The sequence below is a fragment of the Lissotriton vulgaris genome, chromosome 4_1 (assembly GCF_964263255.1).
Source record: "Lissotriton vulgaris chromosome 4_1, aLisVul1.2, whole genome shotgun sequence".
NCBI classification, from domain to species: domain Eukaryota; kingdom Metazoa; phylum Chordata; class Amphibia; order Caudata; family Salamandridae; genus Lissotriton; species Lissotriton vulgaris.
Window position 1 is genome coordinate 2,008,279,333 of NC_141691.1, and position 19,903 is coordinate 2,008,299,235.

Sequence of the window (19,903 nt, forward strand, 5' to 3'; positions counted from 1 at the left end):
CCTCCCGTTGCCCCCTACATATAAGCCCAGTTTTAATGCAAAAAGGTGGCAGCAGCACAAATCGCTGCAATAATCCAGTTTTTAGGTTTCGCCTGTCGAAAGTTGCGCAGCAGCGTTTCGCGCAGGCGAAATCTAATGTTAGAACAGTACTGGCTTTGGTCCCGCCTTCTCTTCCATTGGCTAGCTCCATAAATGGAGGCTAGCCATTGGAAGAGCGATCTGTCCGTCATTGCCGGAGCAGATTCGTGGGCGTTCCCGCGATTTTTACTCATCCCACATCTTTTCCTACGTCATGCGGCGGTGTTTTTTTTTTTTTTTTTTCTTTTTCAAGCCATGTTTTTGTCATTTGGAAGGTGTCTGTTGCACGGATGAGCTGCGCTATTTCTGTTGCCTGTGGTCTCCATGTTACGTCGTGCTTGGCTCGTGGCTGTCGTCTCGGTCTTTGCCCGGTATGTATGCTCCGGTTTTCGTGCGTGGCTGTCGTCTTTGTGCCTGTGGTCTCCGTGTTATGTTGTGCGCGTCTTTGCCCGGTATGTATGCTCCGGTTTTCTTGCGTGGCGGTCGTCTTTGTGCCTGTGGTCTCCGTGTTATGTTGTGCGTGGCTGCTTTCAGGAGCTGCTTGGCTCCACTGGCCTCCCCCCCTTCTCTCTGCCCTCCTCCGTCACGCTCTGCTGCTCCCCCGGGCCCCCACCCCTCCCCTCCCTCCCTCTCCTGCGGCCATGCTGCCTCTGCTTGTTTTATCCTACTGCAGCGGCGGGAGGAGAAGAAAGCTGTCGGTATGTGAGATGCTGGGCGTGGGGGCCGTGTGTGCGAGGCTTGAAAATGCACATAAAGTGCTTCCAAGATCGGAGGGGGTGGGGCGGGTGCACGTTTCGGAGTTCGAGACGGGGACTGTTCTTGGAAGGGGTCCCTGTGAATGTGTGGAGGGCCTTTGACAGTCACTTTCTTGGGGCCACAGGCATTGCACACTCTGCCCTAGCAGTCCACCCACTCAAGCTTTCTTCCAAACTGTCCTTGTGCAGCTGGGGAGGGGTTCCGTTGCCATTGTTCCCGCACTTTTAACTGGGGAATCTTCAGCCTTTCCCAACGTGCTGCCTGTCTAGCAAAGGTGCCTCCACACATCGCCGTGGCTATGAAGCGCTACAGAAATATTGCTTAAAAGCAATAACATACGGCATATTTCTGGAATATGTATGTGGATACTGAGGGATGAGTTCATTTATCTAAAAATGCCAATTCAGAGATCTGCCAGGCTCAGAAAACAACACAAAAACATGCAATAAATAGAAGACAAACAGATTTGCACAAACATTTTTATTTTTTCATGCTGCCCTGTTGGCACATTCAGCTCGCGCGCTGTACACCTGCACTTCCAATTGCCTGTAACAAAATTGGTTTGTCTTAGCAGTTAAAGGCAGTTCCACAGTGTCCAGCCTCACAGAACTTTATCGCTGCCCATAAACCCTGAAAGGATTTTTCAAAATGCCTCCTCGCGCAGCAATGCTTTGCGTCATGGCCAGGGAGAGCCAAGGCCGATATTGCCAGCACAATCCCCTGGAACTTAATTTAGAAGGATAGGATCTCAAGAGAGAGAGAGAGCTTTAAATTCACACATCTCCCCTGGCAACCCTCACCACTTTCCAAGCTCACCCTCCTCTGCTGACCTCATCTGCTGTGACAGATGTGAGGATGTGGAGGGGCTGAAAGAAGACGTCCCAATCAATAACGTGGAGCGACAGAGGCATCGCTGCACTTGGTCCACTCCCAGAAAAGCTAAATCTTCTCTAAACTTGTGTAACCAGGGACGGATCAGAAACGGCAGCGTAGTAAGTAACAAGACACACCAAGCAGCAGCCAGAAATGCATAATAAGTGTGGAACTATTCTGCATTCGTGTTATTAATAAATAATGCATGTTACACAATTCAATCTAGATTATAAACAATTTGATGCCATTAATAATTCATAATCACTCAGCACCCTATTAATTATTTTCTATGTGCTTCTTTACTGTACATGACTTTTCATTCCTCTGCATTTGTCAATGTGAATTAATACTGTAATTTTCAAAAATCGAAGGTTTCTGACTTGTTTCTTCGTGAAACATTGCTTAATTTTCATAAGTGTGTGAAGAACAAGTTACTTACCTTCGGTAACGATATATCTGTAAGAAACATTAGTTAGTGTTAGATTCCTTACCTTAGAATATCCCCAGGCGTCAGTCTGGATCCGGAAACTTTTGCGTAGCAGTACCCCTGCGCGTCGGTAGGCGTCGTCTGCAGGCGTCCCCTGCGGCTCCGCGTCCGTCGTTGGCGTCGTGCGCCGTGATGACGTCGCTGGAGTATATAGACGCCGCCTCCGCGCGCTGACGTCAGTTCTTTGTACACAGCTTTTCCGCGCCAGAAGACGCAGAGCCATGAGAGAACCAACACTGGTGCCATGCCACTAGGGCCCTGAAAGGGATGTCCTTAACCCTAGGTATCAGTTCGCAGAACGGGGAGGATGGGTGGGTTCGGTAAGGAATCTAACACTAACTAATGTTTCTTACAGATATATCGTTACCGAAGGTAAGTATCTTGTTCATCTGAAAGAAACACGTTAGTGTTAGATTCCTTACCTTAGAATACATACCCCAGCAATACCAACCCCGGTGGTGGGTCTGCGAACCAATACAATACTACACCAGAAAGTCCTGGAGGACAGAACGGCCAAAGAAGCCATCCCTCCGGACTTGACTGTCCAGGCAGTAGTGCCTCGCAAATGTGTGCAGCGAGGCCTACGTAGCCGCTTGGCAAATGTCCTGCAAGGGGACTCCCCGGCCCAGGGCAGTGGTAGCCGCCGTGGCCCGAGTGGAATGGGCCCTCAGCCCAACAGGAGGCTCCTTCCGAGCCAAAGAGTAGCACGCTTTGATGCAGAGGACGACCCATCGAGAGATGGTTCGTTTACAGACCGCCCGTCCCTTCTTCGCACCCACGTAGCCAACAAACAGTTGGTCATCCACCCGGAACTGGCGTGTGCGATCCATGTAAAATGAAAGCGCACGTTTTGGGTCCAGACGATGGAGCCGCTCTTCATCCTTTGAAGGATGCGGAGGCGGGAAGAAGGAAGGGAGGGTGATGGACTGCCCGATGTGAAAGGCCGAAACAACCTTGGGCAGGAAAGAAGGTCTAGTCCTCAGAACCACCTTATCAGGATGAATGGACAGGAAAGGAGGTTGGACAGAAAGAGCCTGGAGCTCACTCACTCTCCTGGCAGAGGTGATGGCAACCAGGAAAGCCGTCTTTAAAGTCAGGAGACGGAGAGGGCAAGAATGAAGGGGCTCAAAGGGAGCACACATCAGAAAGGTTAGAACCAGGTTCAAATCCCACTGAGGCATCACAAACGGAACAGGTGGAAACATGTGAGTGATGCCTTTCAAGAATCGAGTTACAATCGGGGATTTGAACAAAGAAGGCTGATCAGGAAACCTCAAAAAGGCTGAAAGGGCAGAAAGGTAGCCCTTGATAGTGCCCAGAGCAGAGCCCTGCTGGGCAAGAGAAAGAAGAAACAGAAGAACCTCCGAAAGAGGGGCAGAGAGAGGATCCACAGCCTTTGCTGCGCACCATGCCACAAATTTGTTCCACCGACAGGCGTATACCGACTTAGTGGAGGGACGCCTGGCTGCCAGAATAACATCACAGACTTCAGGAGGCAAGTCAAATGGCCTCAACTGCCGCCGCTCAATCTCCAAGCATGGAGGGGGAGACTGGACAGGTTCGGGTGGAGGACCGTCCCCTGCTGCTGCGACAGAAGGTCCTCCTGAAGGGGCAGGCGGATCGGGGGACCGACTGACATGCTGAGTAGCTCGGGATACCAGTATCTTCGAGCCCAGTCCGGAGCCACAAGGATAACTTGGGCCCGGTCGCGCCTGATCTTCTTCAGCACTCTGGGCAGAAGTGGTATAGGCGGAAAGGCGTATAACAGACCGCAACTCCACTCGCGCCGAAAGGCGTCGCCGTGCGAGTGCCGTCTTGGAAACTCCAACGCGCAGAACTGATGACATTGAGCGTTCTCTTCTGTGGCGAATAGATCTAACCAAGGCTCTCCCCATTGCAGAAAGATGCCTTGCGCCACGTTCGAGTTCAGACGCCATTCGTGATCCATCGAGCACCGACGGCTGAGTTCGTCCGCCCTGGCGTTCAGAGAACCTGCCAGGTGTTGAACCGTCAGAGTCACGCCCTGACGTTCCAGCCATTGCCAGAGGCGCAGAGCCTCCTGGCAAAGGGTCCACGACCCCACTCCGCCCTGTTTGTTGCAGTACCACATGGCGGTGGTGTTGTCGGTGAACACCTGCACTACACTCCCGTTGACAAAGGGGAGGAATGCCTTCAGTGCCAGACGAATCGCCCGCAGCTCCAACAGGTTGATATGGAGCCGGGACTCCGCCGGAGACCAGATGCCTCTGATCTCTGCCTCTCCCAAGTGGCCACCCCAGCCCTGGAGGGACGCGTCCGTCACGACAACGTGCTCCGGTTGGGGAAGGGAGAGGGACTTGCCCCTGACCCAATCGCGGTCCGTAAGCCACCACTGCAGTTGTCTCGCAGTGCCCTCCGAGATCAAGACGTGGTCGGACAAGTTGCCCTGATGCTGGGCCCACTGAAACTTCAGGTCCCACTGCAGAGCCCGCATCCGCCACCGGGCGTGATGCACCAGAAGGATGCAGGAAGCCATCAGTCCCAGCAGCCGCAGCGTCAACCTGACCGAAACCCGGGATAGCGGCTGAAAGATGGGAATCAAAGCCTGAATATCCCGAACCCGCCGTTCCGGAGGATAAACCCGAAACTGCGCCGAGTCCAGAACCGCTCCGATGAAAAGGAGCTTTTGAGAGGGACACAGGTGTGATTTCGGCACATTGATGGAGAACCCCAGGTCGTGCAAGAGGTCTGCCGTCATCTGAAGGTGGTGGACGACTGTCTGGGGCGAGCCCGCCTTCAACAACCAGTCGTCTAGGTAGGGGAAGACTGAAACCCCTAACCTGCGCAGATGGGCTGCGACCACCGCCATCACCTTTGTGAACACCCGTCGGGCGCTGGTAAGGCCGAAGGGAAGCACGATAAACTGATAGTGCTCCAGGCCTACCGTGAACCGCAGGTAACGCCGGTGGGCCGGCAGGACGGGGATGTGAAAATAGGCGTCCTGCAAGTCCAACGCTACCATCCAGTCTTGTGGGTCTAGAGCAGCCAAGACCTGAGCTAACGTCAACATCTTGAACTTCTCCTTCCGGAGGAAGCCGTTGACGTTCCTTAGATCCAAGATAGGACGTAGGCCCCCCTTGTCCTTCTTGGGCACCAGAAAGTAGTGGGAATAACAACCACGCCCTACTTCTGGCCCAGGAACGCGCTCGATGGCCCCCTTGGCCAAGAGGGCCGTAACTTCCTCCTGCAGAAGTGTCAAGTGGTCCCCCGACACACGGTGATTCTGCGGTGGCATGGCTGGAGGAGAGGTCTCGAAGGGGAGGGAGTAGCCCCTTCGGACAATTTGCAGCACCCACCTGTCCGAAGTGATCGTGCGCCAGTGAGCGTGGTGATGGCGAACCCTGCCACCCACTGGCGTCACATGGGGCCGAAAGCACGGACTAGGAGGATTTTGGGGTAGATGCTGCGGGGGAGGGTGTGGTCTGACCCCGCCGTTGTCCCCGACCGCCACCACGGCGGTTTCCACGGCCGCCACCGCGTTGAAAGGATTGTTGCGGCGCGTGGCTGGCAGCACGTGTGGGGGCGCCCCTTCCTTGGCCACGAAAGGGGCGAAACGAACCCGGTTGCTGACGCTGGGTCGAGAGACCCAAGGACTTGGCCGTGACCCTGGAGTCCTTGAAGCGTTCCAGCGCGTGGTCCGCCTTGTCACCGAACAGGTGACAGCCATCAAACGGCATGTCCATCAATGTACTCTGGACATCTGCCGAAAAATTGGCGGATCTCAGCCAGGCGTGGCGACGAATCGCCACCGTCGTTGACATAGCTCTGCCTAGCGAGTCGGTCGTATCAAGACCACACCGTATTGAATATTTCGCTGCATCTCGGCCCTCAGCCACAGCCTGACCGAGTTTTGCCTGCACCTCCATGGGGCATTCTGGCAGCAGTTCCGCGACCGTATCCCACACAGAGTGGGTGTAGCGGCCCAAGAGGCAGGCGGTGTTGCAAGACCGCAGGCCCAAACTAATGGACGAGAAGACCTTCTTGCCAAATTGGTCATACCTCTTGGATTCCCGGTCGGGCGGGGCCGATGGGAATGCGGACTGGGAGGTCGAGGCCTGGATCACCAGACTCTCAGGAGTGGGGTGGGTAGACAGGAACTTGGGGTCGTCCGGACAAGGACGGTGGCGCCTGGCCACGTTCCGATCGACAGGCGCACCTGAAGCGGGCCTGGACCACGTGTCCAACAGAACGTCCGACAAGGCTTCATTAAACGGCAGCAGTGGCTCCTGTGGGCATGACTGCGGTTTGAAGACCTCGGTGAGGATGTTAGGCCTCACGGCCGCGACGGGGAGCTCAAGGTGTAAGGCCTTGGCAGCCCTCATCAGCACCACAGAATATGCAGCTCCCTCCACCGATGCCACGGAAGGAGGAGAGATCAGACCAGGGTTAGGAGAGTCGTCCAGACCACTGGCATCCCCCAAGTCACCTGTCCAGTCCGGGTCATACTGGCACTCGCGTGACAGAGGGTCCTCGGACCCCTCCCAACCTTCACCGAACTCTTCATCTTCTCCGTATTCGGAGTCAACGATGTAGACCGGCTCCTCGGGGTTCATGGGCCCCATCGGCGCCGGGACCGGCGTCGAGCGACGCCCGTCCGGCCCCGCGTCCGGCGTCGGTGAAGGTAAGGGGACGGCGCCGCCCGGAGCCGGCGCCGGCGCCGGAGCCCCAGTGCCGCCCGAAGCCGGCACCGAGGAACCGGCGTCGCGCGGAGGCGGCGCCGGGGGCAACCCCGATAGAATCGGCGCCGGGTTGGATGGACGTCCATCCGGCGTCGACCCCGAAGGCCCTAGCGGCGCCGGAGTCGGAGCATCCGACCGCGTCGAGGTAGGGTCAGCTGAACCGCTAGGGCCCCCGGACGGGTTCACTGGGCCCGCAGGCGCCGTGGAACCCGCCGGAGGAGATAGGGCCCTCATGGCCATGAGGAACGCCTCTATCTCCTCAGGCGTCGCACCGTGCCCAGGGACCTGAGGGTATGGGGCAGGCCGCTCCGGCGACTCTCGCGGAGCCGCGGGGTTAGGGTCACCCGAACCCCCGGCCGCATCGCGCGAGCGTCGGGGTGAGTCGGGGGTACGATGACGACGCCCCGACTTCTTGTGCTTCTTACCTGACGAGGATGACGAGTGGTGTCGACTTCCGGAACGCTCGGCGCGGCTCCTCGACCGCTCCCTCGAACGCTCTCTCGACCTCCGGCCGGACCGGGACCGCTCCCGGTCCCGACGTGGGGCCGACACCCGGAGCTCCAGTAGCTTGCGGGACCGCTCCCGTCTAGCCTTGTTGGTGAGGGCCCGGCAGTCGACGCAGGAGTCCACGTCGTGGTCGGGGCCCAGACACCGGAGACAGAGGCGGTGATGGTCTGTGACCGACATCGTGCGCTCACAGTCATCACAGTGCTTGAACCCAGGCATCCTAACAGGCACAAAGTGATAACAATTCGAAAAAACTTGGTCAAAGACCGGAGTACTGCTCTTCAGATCTGCGTCCACTGGCGCGGAAAAAAGAAGAACTGACGTCAGCGCGCGGAGGCGGCGTCTATATACTCCAGCGACGTCATCACGGCGCACGACGCCAACGACGGACGCGGAGCCGCAGGGGACGCCTGCAGACGACGCCTACCGACGCGCAGGGGTACTGCTACGCAAAAGTTTCCGGATCCAGACTGACGCCTGGGGATATTCTAAGGTAAGGAATCTAACACTAACGTGTTTCTTTCAGATTGTAGCTATTACGCTTTTAGAAACAGTGATTGGACGGTCCCGCCTGCCAATGCAGAGCCGTCATTGGATGGAGTAGACCCATGAACAGCAGCTTTCAAAAATAGAGGTGGGCAGATGGGCACATTCATAGAGAACCAAGCCAGTATGGAGCCAGAGCTCTGGCTTGTTATTAACTTCTACCGTGGGAGTGTAGTAGCTGTGTGTGTGGGGAGCTCTGTGTGTGTGGGGGGCTCTGTGTGTGTGTGGGGGGGGGGCTCTGTGTGTGTGGGGGGGCTTTGTGTGTGTGTGTGGGTCTGTGTGTTTGTGTGTGGCATTTGCGAGAGATTAAGCTATTGGCATTGTAAATGACAATGCCATTTATTTATCTGTTTTCAAAACCAACACATACATAAAAATGTTGTCATTTACAATGCCGATAGCTCTAACTTTTGCAAAGGCGAAACCATTGCATTGTAAATGCTTGTTTAGTTTGTGAGCACTATTTTCTTTAATGAGTTCCTCATACTGCAGGCACGACATGCTTTCCTGCAACATTCAACGCGCCACACACGCTTAAACTTTCTGAGCAGGCAGGTCAATGGCGGCCGCTTCTTTGTATAGGTGTCGCATTTACAAGAGTTTGAGCTATTGGCATTGTAAATGACAATGCCTTTTATTTATGTGTTAATTAGCAAAACAGATAAAAGGCATTGTCATTTACAATGCCAATAGCTTAAACTTTCGCAAATGCGAGACCTATTGCATAGCAAATGCTTGTTTATTAGGTCTTAGAGGGAAGTTTCAACTGCTCCTATCTAGGCATCAGAGTACGCCCAGCTTTTTTTCTTTTTACTTGGGTGTTACAGGGAAGTTCACCCAAAAAGCTCTGAAGTGGGAAATTGTAGTCTCGACCTTTCATTAATGGAAATATATATATATTTTTACTTTTCATTATAAAGCTGCAGGCTGTTAACAGCACTAGCATCAATGTGGGTTTACCAATACGAGATGTTTGATACCAAACATCCCTATTTTTAGTGAAGCCATCATGTAGCTGGGCAATTTGTTTTCACCAATGTTCAGCACGTTTTAAAATGGCTTCTCTGTCCATGAATATTGGCAGAAATAGGACTTACCAGCACAGGGACAAATCTGCTCATGGAGGTATTTATTTATAAAGTTTTATATAGCGTGAACTTGATCCCGAAGGATATCAGAGCGCTTTACAATTTGAGGCAATTAAATAACTTCCCGACCTGCATGTGCTTGGTGTGGGCTCCCTTAGGGTGGGACAATTAGTGTTGGTGCTCTTAGGCATCCTCTTTAGTACCACGGGCCCTAGGTACCAGGGGTACCACTTGCTAGGGACTTACAGGGGGTGCAAAAGGTTTTGCTAATTGGGTGAAGCAATTGCACAGCTTTGGCGCTGGGGACTTGGTTGTTAGGAATCCAGTGCACTTTCAGTCGAAATCATCACTTACCAGGCAAAAAAATGAGCTGACCATGTCAAAAAGGGAACTTTCCTACACTTAGTCAGTGTGGGCCATGTGGGCAGTTCCTAAACAGAATGTTGCAGTCCACTGTGTTGGAAACTTGGACAGTGCCAACATTACCACTAGGCAATCTGCTCCTTTGTCAAACCTAGCAAGAGCATTATCAGAAAAGGCAATAAAGGCAGTCTCTGTTCTATGTTTACACCGAAATCCAAACTGAAGTAGTAACAGAAAGGAAAGATTCCAATCTTCAGTGCTATGGTCATAACAGGGACGTTGGTGATTGAACGAAAGTTGGAGATAATTCCAGGGTCATAGTTATTTGTTTTAAAGTGTGGCTGGCTGCCATTATTTTAAAGAAAAACTCCAAAGGAGATAGTAATATATTGTTGGCCACTTAGAAGATGACAGAGACTCGTACAGAGATCTCTTTCAATAGCCAGTCTGGTGAAGGGATAAACTGCAGAATCAGTGGGGTTAAGAGACTTTGCAGGTCCTCAATAACCATGGGAAAACTTGGTTTAACCCCTTCCATGCTAATGACAAGGTCAGCTCGTCATGGGTGTTACCTGCGCTGTGCTTATGACGAGCTGACCTTGTCATGAACAATGGGAAATAAGGATCTGCAGCACAGGAGGGGAAAACCCCCTAGCAGCCAAGGTGTTAAGGAAAGGCTACTTAGGTAGTTCAATTAGGACTTTCTGGATCAAATACCCTGTGGAGTTACTTATTTATCCAATGCAACCATTCCCTGGCTAATTCGGTTAATGTTTTCTAAACATTGAGTGGTAACAAAATTGCATTGTGACTGTGAGGTGTGTATGGGGGGGGGGGGGGGAGTTCCTGGAAAGTACTGAATAATTAATATCTCTTAATCCTGCTTAAGTTATAAGAGGGATGCAATTGCATGAAGACAGCTTAAGCTACAGCCAAAGCAGTGTCCGGTTCAGAATGCACACAAAGAGTCCAATATCTTACTCTTCGTGTTGGGATATCGTCATGATTCTCTTTCCTGCAGATGCTCAAATGGAAGAGAGGGAGCCATCCTGCCATAGTACCATCTCTGCTGGACATGACAATGACTGTGGCATAGAAGGCTCCTTGGCGTTGGTGGATGGAGAGAGGGAGAGAGAGGGAGAGAGAGGGAGAGAGAGGGAGAGAGAGAGAGGGAGAGGGAGGGGGAGAGAGAGGGAGAGAGAGGGAGAGAGAGGGAGAGAGAGGGAGAGAGGGAGAGAGAGGGAGAGAGAGGGAGAGAGAGGGAGAGAGAGGGAGAGAGAGGGAGAGAGAGGGGAGAGAGAGGGAGAGAGAGGGAGAGAGAGGGAGAGAGAGGGAGAGAGAGGGAGAGAGAGGGAGAGAGAGGGGGAGAGAGAGGGAGAGAGAGGGAGAGAGAGGGGGAGAGAGGGGGAGAGAGGGGGAGAGAGGGGGAGAGAGGGGGAGAGAGAGGGAGAGAGAGAGGAGAGAGAGGGAGAGAGGGAGAGAGAGGGAGAGAGAGGGAGAGAGAGGGAGAGAGAGGGAGAGAGGGGAGAGAGAGGGAGAGAGGGGAGGGAGAGAGAGGGAGAGAGAGGGAGAGAGAGGGAGAGAGAGGGAGGAGAGGAGAGAGGGGAGAGAGGGAGAGAGGAGAGAGAGGGAGGAGGAGAGGGGAAAGAGATGTTCAACGTAGCGGTCTGGAAGGCTGGTAGAAGTGAAGACGGTTGTTGAGATAGGCAGGTTCGTCATTGTTTAGGGCTTTGTAGGGGTGGATGAATAACTTGAAATGGCATTGTTTCTGTATGTGTAGCCAGTGCAGTTCTCGGAGGAGAGGTGTGATGAGCGCTGCAGGGGATGTACAGTATGCGTCTGGTGGCGAAGTACTGGTTGTTTGGAATCTTTGAATGAGTTGGTTGGAGATGCCAGAGCAGTGTGTGTTGCAGTGATCCAAACACAGGTTATGAGGGCTTGGGGGACTGTTTGTCTTGTGTGCATGTGGAGACAGATGAAGATCTTGCAGAACATTCTCCGTACGAGGAAACAGGATAAGAACACAGGCTTCACCTGCCTGGTCATGCTGTGTTTGTTCGCTAGGATGGTTCAGAGGTTTCTTGTGTGGTCTGTAGGTGTGTGTCCTAGTTCTGTTAGTCACCAGGAGTGTCCCATGGGGAGCTCTTCTTTCCGAATATCTGGATTTCCCCCCTGTCCGAGTACAGATACAGACAGTTCTTTATCCATGTTGCCACATTGATCATACAAGTTGTGAAATTAGTCCTGGTGGTGGTGTTTTTGTCAGCGAGGGAGAGGATAAGCTTGGTGTAGCCAGCGTAGGATCCCATGTTAATCTCGTGGGCTCTTGGGATGCGTGCAAGGGGCATCATGTAGCTGTTGAAGAGGGTGGGGCCGAGGGAAGATACCAGGGGCACTCTGCAGATGAGCTGCTTGCGTTCAGAGGTGTCGGAAAAGGGGCGGAGGGAGGGGTTGGTTGGAGACTAATTTGTTGGGTTCTGTGATCAGTCTAAGGGCAGGGCCTTGGATTTCAGAGTCGTGGAATCTTGAGATGAGGGTAGCATGACTTAAGGTGTCAAATGCTGCCGTAAGTCTAAATGAGTACGAGGGTGGCAGTTTCCCTTCTATCCATGATGGTCCTGATGTCGTCAGTAGCTTCTATGAGGGAGGATTCCGTGCGCTGTGGTTATTGCAGAATCACTACTGAGTGATCTCTAGGAGGTGGTTCTGCTCGAGGTGGGTAAAAGGTTGCCGAGTTCTTATGAATCAGCTAATGTTTTCTTCGGGAGGGCTTTGACTTTGGCATGCTTCTGCTCGTCAAGGAAGGTGCTGCTGTGGATAGATGTGTTGTTGAAGGAGGTGAGGAAGTTGCTGATCGGGGTTCTTCCCAGGGTGTAGATGTGGTGTGGGCAATGGTTAGTGGGTGCTCCAGAGTGGATTTTTACAATAATTTTGTTGGCGTCTTCCGTCGTGATGGCATGATTTTGTTGGTGTCTTCCGTTGTGATGGCATGATTTTGTTGGTGTCTTCCGTTGTGATGGGATTCCATTTCGAGAGTAGGTTTGGTGTGATGGTGCGAGTGATAGCTGTTTGATGTGGTCTTCTGTGGAGGGTTGGGGTTGGAAGCTGCTGCAGATCTTGCATATTTTGTTGTTCAAAGAAATCGATGTGGTTTTCACAGAGGTTCTGTGATGGGGTGATGGTGGCAGCGGCAGGGTTGGAAAATTCTTCAACGATGCGGAGTACCCAAGCACACCACAATCAGGGGGGAGCCCAGTCATGGAATACTACACCGATTAATCATAAAGAGCTGGTAGGCAGTCGCCCCAGTGGGTGCGTGCAAATAGGACTTTACTCCCTTTCTACAATCGGATACCTAACACTGTCATAGCCTGGTAATGGGGGACAGTAGCCACAAATGAGTAGCACTCCTTTTTGAAGACTTGACTCTGGCCCCTTGCAGAAAAATATCACCCAGTCAGTTGAACCCTGAAACTAAAAGTTGTTCTCAAATGGACATTGGGCAAGGTACTTTCGACCCGACAAATAAGTACATACGTGTAATAATGTCAGGGGCCATACAACACTTTCCATGTTGCAGGCTCTTTCATGCCTAGATCCCACATACCATAGGTACAGCACCTCACTCCTGAGATCCTTTGCTAGACCAGTATATGGCACTGCTGTACCTTGGATTAAGCTGAACTATACACACTGAATACCGGACATTACTATAAATTAATGATAAACATGCACCTTATGTTGGAGAGTGTGCAGCTTTCAACTCGGGTACTGCATCCATGTCAAAATCAATTCCTGTGACAGGACTTTGTGGACAAAAGTCCTATTGTCTGTTCTAATACATTCTCTAACATCTGAATCCTCGTGGAGCCCTAGTATCTAAGATCTGCTTTAGCAGGAGAGGACTGGGTATTCTCATCTCTTATGGTGGACAGAACTAGAGTGAGACCTGGAGATTTTTCAAGCTGTCCTTTTAGGGCACAGAATGGATCAAAAGCCATACAAAAACTCTGTGGTATAAACATCCCAACAAAACTAGCCTACGGAGCCAATAACCCTAAATAATCAACTACAGTAAATAGATGACCAAGACGCAAGACATGCAGGGGTCAGGATAAAGATACTGAAAGGAGGGTTGCTGTATGCCACCTACGGTCTTCTATAAACTACCTAAGCAGCGATTTCTTGTCATTACAGAAGATTTTTCCCATATGCTAGATGCTGGGAATAAAAATATAACAGGGATGTAGAGATTACTCCCCTATCTACCTCCAGTATGTTTTGAATACAGTGAATGTGGACAACAGTAGATTCCTATTGTATCACCATTGATGGCAAGTAACTTACTGAACCTGCAGAGAAATTTCTCACTCAGTTCCCACCTCAAATATAACTCAAGCCTTTCTCACTGAAGCTGCATGAAGATGCAGCCCTACTAACCAAACAAATGCAAAATGAAGCTTCCCATTGAACTTGAAATAAGATTCCTCATTCTTCAAAAGTAGAATGCAAACACTTGCGTAATCACAAATAAGATACAAACTCCTATTCAGCATTCAAATATAGCACACCCACTCTCACTGCACCAGAGCTCACATACCCCCATTCAAGCTCTGCATTCACACGTAACGCTAGGTTTCACCGAACCTCCAACAAGATACCCAATATGTTGGGCATTCAAATGTAACATGAGAGCTATTACTGAACTTGAAAGCAGGTACCCCATTGTGTTAATGTGACAAGAGCTCTGCAATGATATAGAGCATCTGACTAAATATTAGGAGGAGCAACTTGTTTTGTGCTGTGAGCAAATGCTGGGAGGTGGGAACTCTAAGAACATGAAAAAACTGTGAATCAATGACCCGTGTTACACTCAGTCACGGTGGGAGTACTCGGATTTTCTCTGGAATATAACATGACATCAACAGAACAAGCAGCAGGGAAGCACACACCATTCAATGACAAAATAGTTGAATGAGACATCTAATTAAACATGTTTGCTCCAACTGTACCTGCCTGGAGACACAGAGCTTCTCTGGCAATATACTGGACAGGGTACTCCAGACTGACTTGACTTATAATGCCACACTCCCCTCTTAACCTACATGGATGTGTCTTGTACTACTCTGCAGTAAATGCAAAACATTATGGAGACAGGAAACGGCAATACTACAAGAGTGTTTGAAGCAGCAGCAAGCTGAGAGAGCGAGCGATGATGTTTTAGTAAATTTAGTTTATTTACACTGCTGGCCCTTTTCAAGGACATGTAATTAGCATTACTACACTTTGCACCCAATCTGCATCGTATGGTGTATGAAACTGCAAATGATTGACATTAGAGTCATTTGTAAACAGGAATAAATATATTTTCCCAAAAGGAGATACGGATGGAATTTGAGCTCCATGTATTGGACTACTCAATTCAGCTAATATCATACCTTCAAGTGGAGTCGGTGATGGGGTGGGGGCTGGGGAAGGAGACTCTGCAAGCTGGTCCAGCGTACTTCGTTTGCGGCCTTCTTTCGATTTGGCTATTACCATCTGGGCTTTCAGGGCATCCTGTTCTAGAGACTTCATCCTACAAACAGAAAAAGATTTTCATATTACCCAGAAATTCTGCAGAATACTACAGTGGCTCGCACCTCCTATCTTCCCACTACCTCAAATGCCTACAAGGAGCACAACATCAATTATGTATTCAAAAATTAATAGCAAATTATGAGAATGGAGGCTGGTTCCATAAAAGCAGATCTTTATATTTCCCAACCAGGACACATCTCACACATTGTGTAGGTGATACATCTCATGGCATCGACTTTTATATGTTTGTTGCAAAAGTATCATTACACGGGTGTGTTTGAGACCAGGTTCCCTAGGCAGGGAGAGGGTTCTCGGATCACCAGAGAAGAGAACTTCCAAACCACAGGCTTTCAATAACCATATGCAGTACACAACTGAAGAGGTAGATGAGCAGATTCATGCATTTACTTCCTCATATTCACACAAACACCTCTTCTTCAAATGCAATGGCATTATCTCAGGGCTCATACATGAATACGGATGCTCAATGCAGAGTGCTTTTTTAGAGGGAATTAAAAATAAGCTCCACAACTGATATGTAGACCTTAAAGAGGCGCAATATACTGTGAAATGTGTTGGATATATATATCTTTATGCGATATAAAATAACATTGGAACTGACAACTAAATAAAGCCTGGACTTTGGATGGATTCAATAACAGACTTGTGTGGATTAAGTGTTTACTTGCTGATGTTTGTTAGTGCTTTGAAAAGAAAGGGCCTTGTGCAGCAAAGGCTCCTGAAGGGGAAAGGTTGAAATTATTTGAGAGCACCTCGAGCTCTGGGTACATTTTTAGGTCTTGGCTAGACAGTGCGTGTACTGTCTGAGACATTTTGCTTACACACAGTGGACTTACAGCCTGCCCATAGCTCACCACTGATTAGCTTCAGTTTCCTAATTTGCTTCGTTCCAGTTTATCAAGGCATGCATGCATCATGTCTTTTTCTTGTGTTTGGCCCTCTAATGGAGCATGGAACAAATACTTGTGACCTTCCGCTGTTCAAATTTTTGTAACTTTTAGGGGGGTTTCAAGAAATCCATATGAGGGAGCCAGTCTCCCAATTTCCCAATCCATGCCGCTTTTTTGCCGCCCCCCTTTTGCCCCTGTTCAATTCTTTTCCACCCTGCCTATTTCATTCCCCCCCCCCCTCCCACTTGCCATCATTCATGTTTGGCTTTTCCCCTGTCTGCTCCCTCCCTCCCATTTTATATTGGCTACTTCCATCCAACCCATTTTCCATGTGATGCCCCTCACTACTGTTGTCTCAACGATATATAGGAAAAGAAAGCACTATGACGCCGACTCTGCAGGCCGCATCATAATGCTTTTTTTTTTTCAACCTTCTGCCCACCCGCCCCCCACTTCCTCTTGTGTTGTACTACTAGCCATAACCACTATTGTGCTGCTTATCCCGCCCCTCCTGCTAGACAAAAAAGTGCTAGACAAAAAAGTGCGATCACACTGCTAGCATCACAGCACTTTTTTTCCCAGGACTTTGTCATTCTGGACAGCAGCCGTGCTGCTATACAACAGGGCTAAAAGACATTGACGAAGCCAATAGCTCTCGCATGGCTGAAATCTACTGGCTTTGCCAATGCCCGTTTTTTTTGTTTTTTTTTTAGCTTCTGGCTGCAGACAGCCAGATATCCATTTCCAGTAGGTAAAGACCATGATATAGTACAGGGATCGGCATATCGCAGAAAGATACACCACCAATCACTTTCTTTTATATAGACAAATACAGCTCTGTCATTGTCAGTTTCATGACTTCATATGCAGGGCACTCATCTACCACCATGTGTCCACTCTTGGTACTAAAGGTATGGAGGCTACACATGTTGGACTTGCCAATACGGGTTTCTTTTTTCCTATGTGTAGAAGTAACACATAAATGCACCAATGACCTTATTACACCAACCGAGAGCATTCTCATCAAAACATCCAGTCAGTGGCTTGCTTTAGATGCAGTGCTTCATAGAAGACCCACCGCCATACACCCACAACTAGGATTTCGCTTACTTTTTTGACACTGAATGATCGGACTAACTCAATGTGGCACTTAATTTTATTTTTGCTACTTTTAGATGTGCTTTCTTTTTCAAAAAAACAACGAAATCCTCCGTACACCCCTCCCTGGGGTAAGCATTTCAGGGCTAGGTCCCCAACCTTGCTATGAAAAGCCTACTCTGTGGAAGACAAGTATTGTCAGTTGCAATTATGGACTGCATGTTTAAAGCTCACTGAAGCAGTGATGGATGAAGCTATACAACTAGAATCTAAACTTGATGATTCTTAAAGGAGTGGTACAAACCGCCATGAAGTTGACAACTACATTTTCTCAAATTCAGACAGATGGGTTGAAGTAACAGCCAAACAGAGCTCACTAGTTATGTGTGGGTCTGTCAGAGGTTTTAAATGTGCCACTGTGCCTGCTCTATGACCTTAGTAGCTTTATGACTGAGCACGATTGATTTAGGTTTCTGGAGCTGCAGCCACAGTGTTCCCATTTCATTTGGAGTTGCATAACAGCTGAGCTTTAAGCTGCTCTTAAACATTATTTTCGCTTGTTTTTTGTTGTTGCAGCTCTTAAACTCAGTGCTGGTTAACAACAAGTTTGTCACTAGTGCAACTGAATGGTAGCCCCTTTACTATAAAAGAAAACATTGCAGCCCATTTTAGATAATTTCAACTACGGTCATTCCCTACAAACTCTCAAATTACGGCGAGTCTCTTAGCATTTTCAGTGTCTTATCTTCTAGCAAGTTTCGAATTCAGTACAAAGAGTTTTTGTTAAAAATTATCACCAGTCACCTTTGCTGCCTTCTCTTGGTTTACTGTGACAAACCCACTGAACGTTCCACTCTTGCTTCAAGTTTGCAAGTTGCATCCCTTTCCCCCAGATTTCCTTTCCAATGCTTAGCTCTGCTAGTAAACTTTGGTTTCAGGATATTTTCGGGCATTTTGTATTGGGAGGTTTGTACCAAATCAAAAAATGTTATCTCGTGCTAATGCAGTATCAGTTCTGTCACTCTCCAAGGAGCTTTTTGTATGCTGTTACCTGCATACACCACGAGCATTACCCATTTAAAAAGTTTACAGTTAAAAACTTTATTCCCACAAAAAATCCCCTCGGCATGCAGGTCAATGAGGTGTCCTCAAACTACTGCTCTTAGCTACAAATTGCCAGTCTATGGAATTCCACTCAGATAACTGTACTAACCGAGGGGCTCAAAAATAAAACAGTCTGTAATGACCAGCTAATGCTTGTTCTATTGAGAGAAGTTACTTGACATCTTGATACAAATATGTTATCCTAGATCATTTATAGTGACGTTCTTTCTCTACATAGGTTCTACACACTGCAAATGAAATCAACATTTTATAACCAACCCATTCTGCAGGTTTCAATGAGGGAGGCTGCAGAAAATAAGATGTCTACAAGTAAACCTGTAAATAATATACATTACAACAGAAAATAGAAAGTAAACATGCAGCTTCATTCCTAAATACAAAATATATGGAGAATGAGAGTGGGTGAGATGTGCACACAAATCAGGCACACATGGTAGTGAATGAAATAACACGTGACTTCTCTATTCGAGCACCTAGAATGGTGAAAACTGTAGAAGCTGGCAGGAGAAACAAGAGGCCAGTGCAGACATGCAAAAAGCCCTCCAAAACATGGCACTCATTCAGACCAAGGACACTGATATATGCTGCATAGTAATTGAAACGAAATGGGCATGGCGGGTGTGGAATTCCCCCTGTCCAGCACTAACATTACCTATATGGATTCTGCAAGAATACATGATGGGCATAGGAACTGCATGCGCTCTAAACCTGCTCTGCATGCAGCAGGTGTGGTGAAGTGGCACTATGCACACCTGGAATGGCCTGCTGGCACAGCTGCTCCTAGGGTGGGAGTCTGTGCTGGACTTGATGCCTGAACTGGGGCAGGCACGCGCTGCCGCGACTGGTACAGCTTCCTGGCCAGATCCTGCTCATACTGTTTAATACTCTCTTCCAAAGTGCTGGACCGAAGAAGGAACAAGAAGCGAAGGAGGAAGAGGAGGGCGGCAGCAGGAGATGACGAAAGCAAACATCACAGCGGGTGAGGAAAGAGGGAGAAAGAACAAGTGTCATATTATGACAAGTTAATTTGGAAAGAGACAATGAAGGCAGAAGCAGGCAGGAAGGAAGGAATGCATCACAACCTGTACAACATCTGGCTCACAGCATCAAGACAGAGGTATAGTAAGAGAAATGTGTAAGTCAACCTGCAAACACAAATCAAAACCAGGAAATTGTACAGCAAAAATCACCATGAACCTTGGAAGAGCATTCAAAGCTGATCATAGTGAGAGCACAATGAATAGAAGCGGGAAGGTATATGGAAGATTAAAGCCTGGCCAGTCCAAGCCTGGTTTACTGGTATAGTTTGAGCAAGATGCATTTCTGTAAGGAGTGATCAAATTGGAAAAAATAAGCACCTAACCCACCTTGTGATTTTATGTGTGATGTAGCACTATTGCTCCTGGTATGTTTTGCTTTTCTTTTTTTACATGTTTCTGTTGTATGTTCATGTTGCTAAGCACTTCCTCATTTCATGGCCTATGATTAAGTTCTCAGAACCTTCTGGCCTGTACAGGTCTAGTCAAAGGTAGAACTGGTTTATTTGCTAAAACCTGATCTTAATGGAAGGGCTGTTTTGGAATGACCACAAGTCCAACATACCTAAATTCTGGTTTGTCTTTAAATTATCAGAGAGATTCCCTGTGTAAGTCAGAACTTGGTTTCTCTCACTCAGTAGCGGCCTACTCGATAAACCCAAAGATGTGGAGAGAGAGAGCGAGTCAAATGTATCTGCCCTGTAATAAATCCCCCAGATGATTCCACTGGGGCACA

At 49.2% G+C, this 19,903-nt stretch overlaps 1 protein-coding gene across 24 annotated transcripts in view; it reads right to left on the reverse strand.

Moving 5' to 3' along the window:
* Nucleotides 1-19,903, reverse strand: part of SCRIB (scribble planar cell polarity protein) — a 668,035-nt gene that overhangs the window by 63,883 nt on the left and 584,249 nt on the right. For 19 of the 24 annotated variants that reach the window (XM_086966382.1, XM_086966383.1, XM_086966358.1 and 16 more), the window contains 2 exons: nucleotides 18,883-19,029; nucleotides 14,855-14,994 (listed from right to left, as the gene is read on the reverse strand). In XM_086966382.1, the coding sequence (XP_086822508.1) occupies nucleotides 14,855-14,994; nucleotides 18,883-19,029 (287 nt within the window). The remainder of the gene's footprint in view (nucleotides 1-14,854; nucleotides 14,995-18,882; nucleotides 19,030-19,903) is intronic. The other 5 variants (XM_086966372.1, XM_086966370.1, XM_086966380.1 and 2 more) reach the window with 1 other exon arrangement.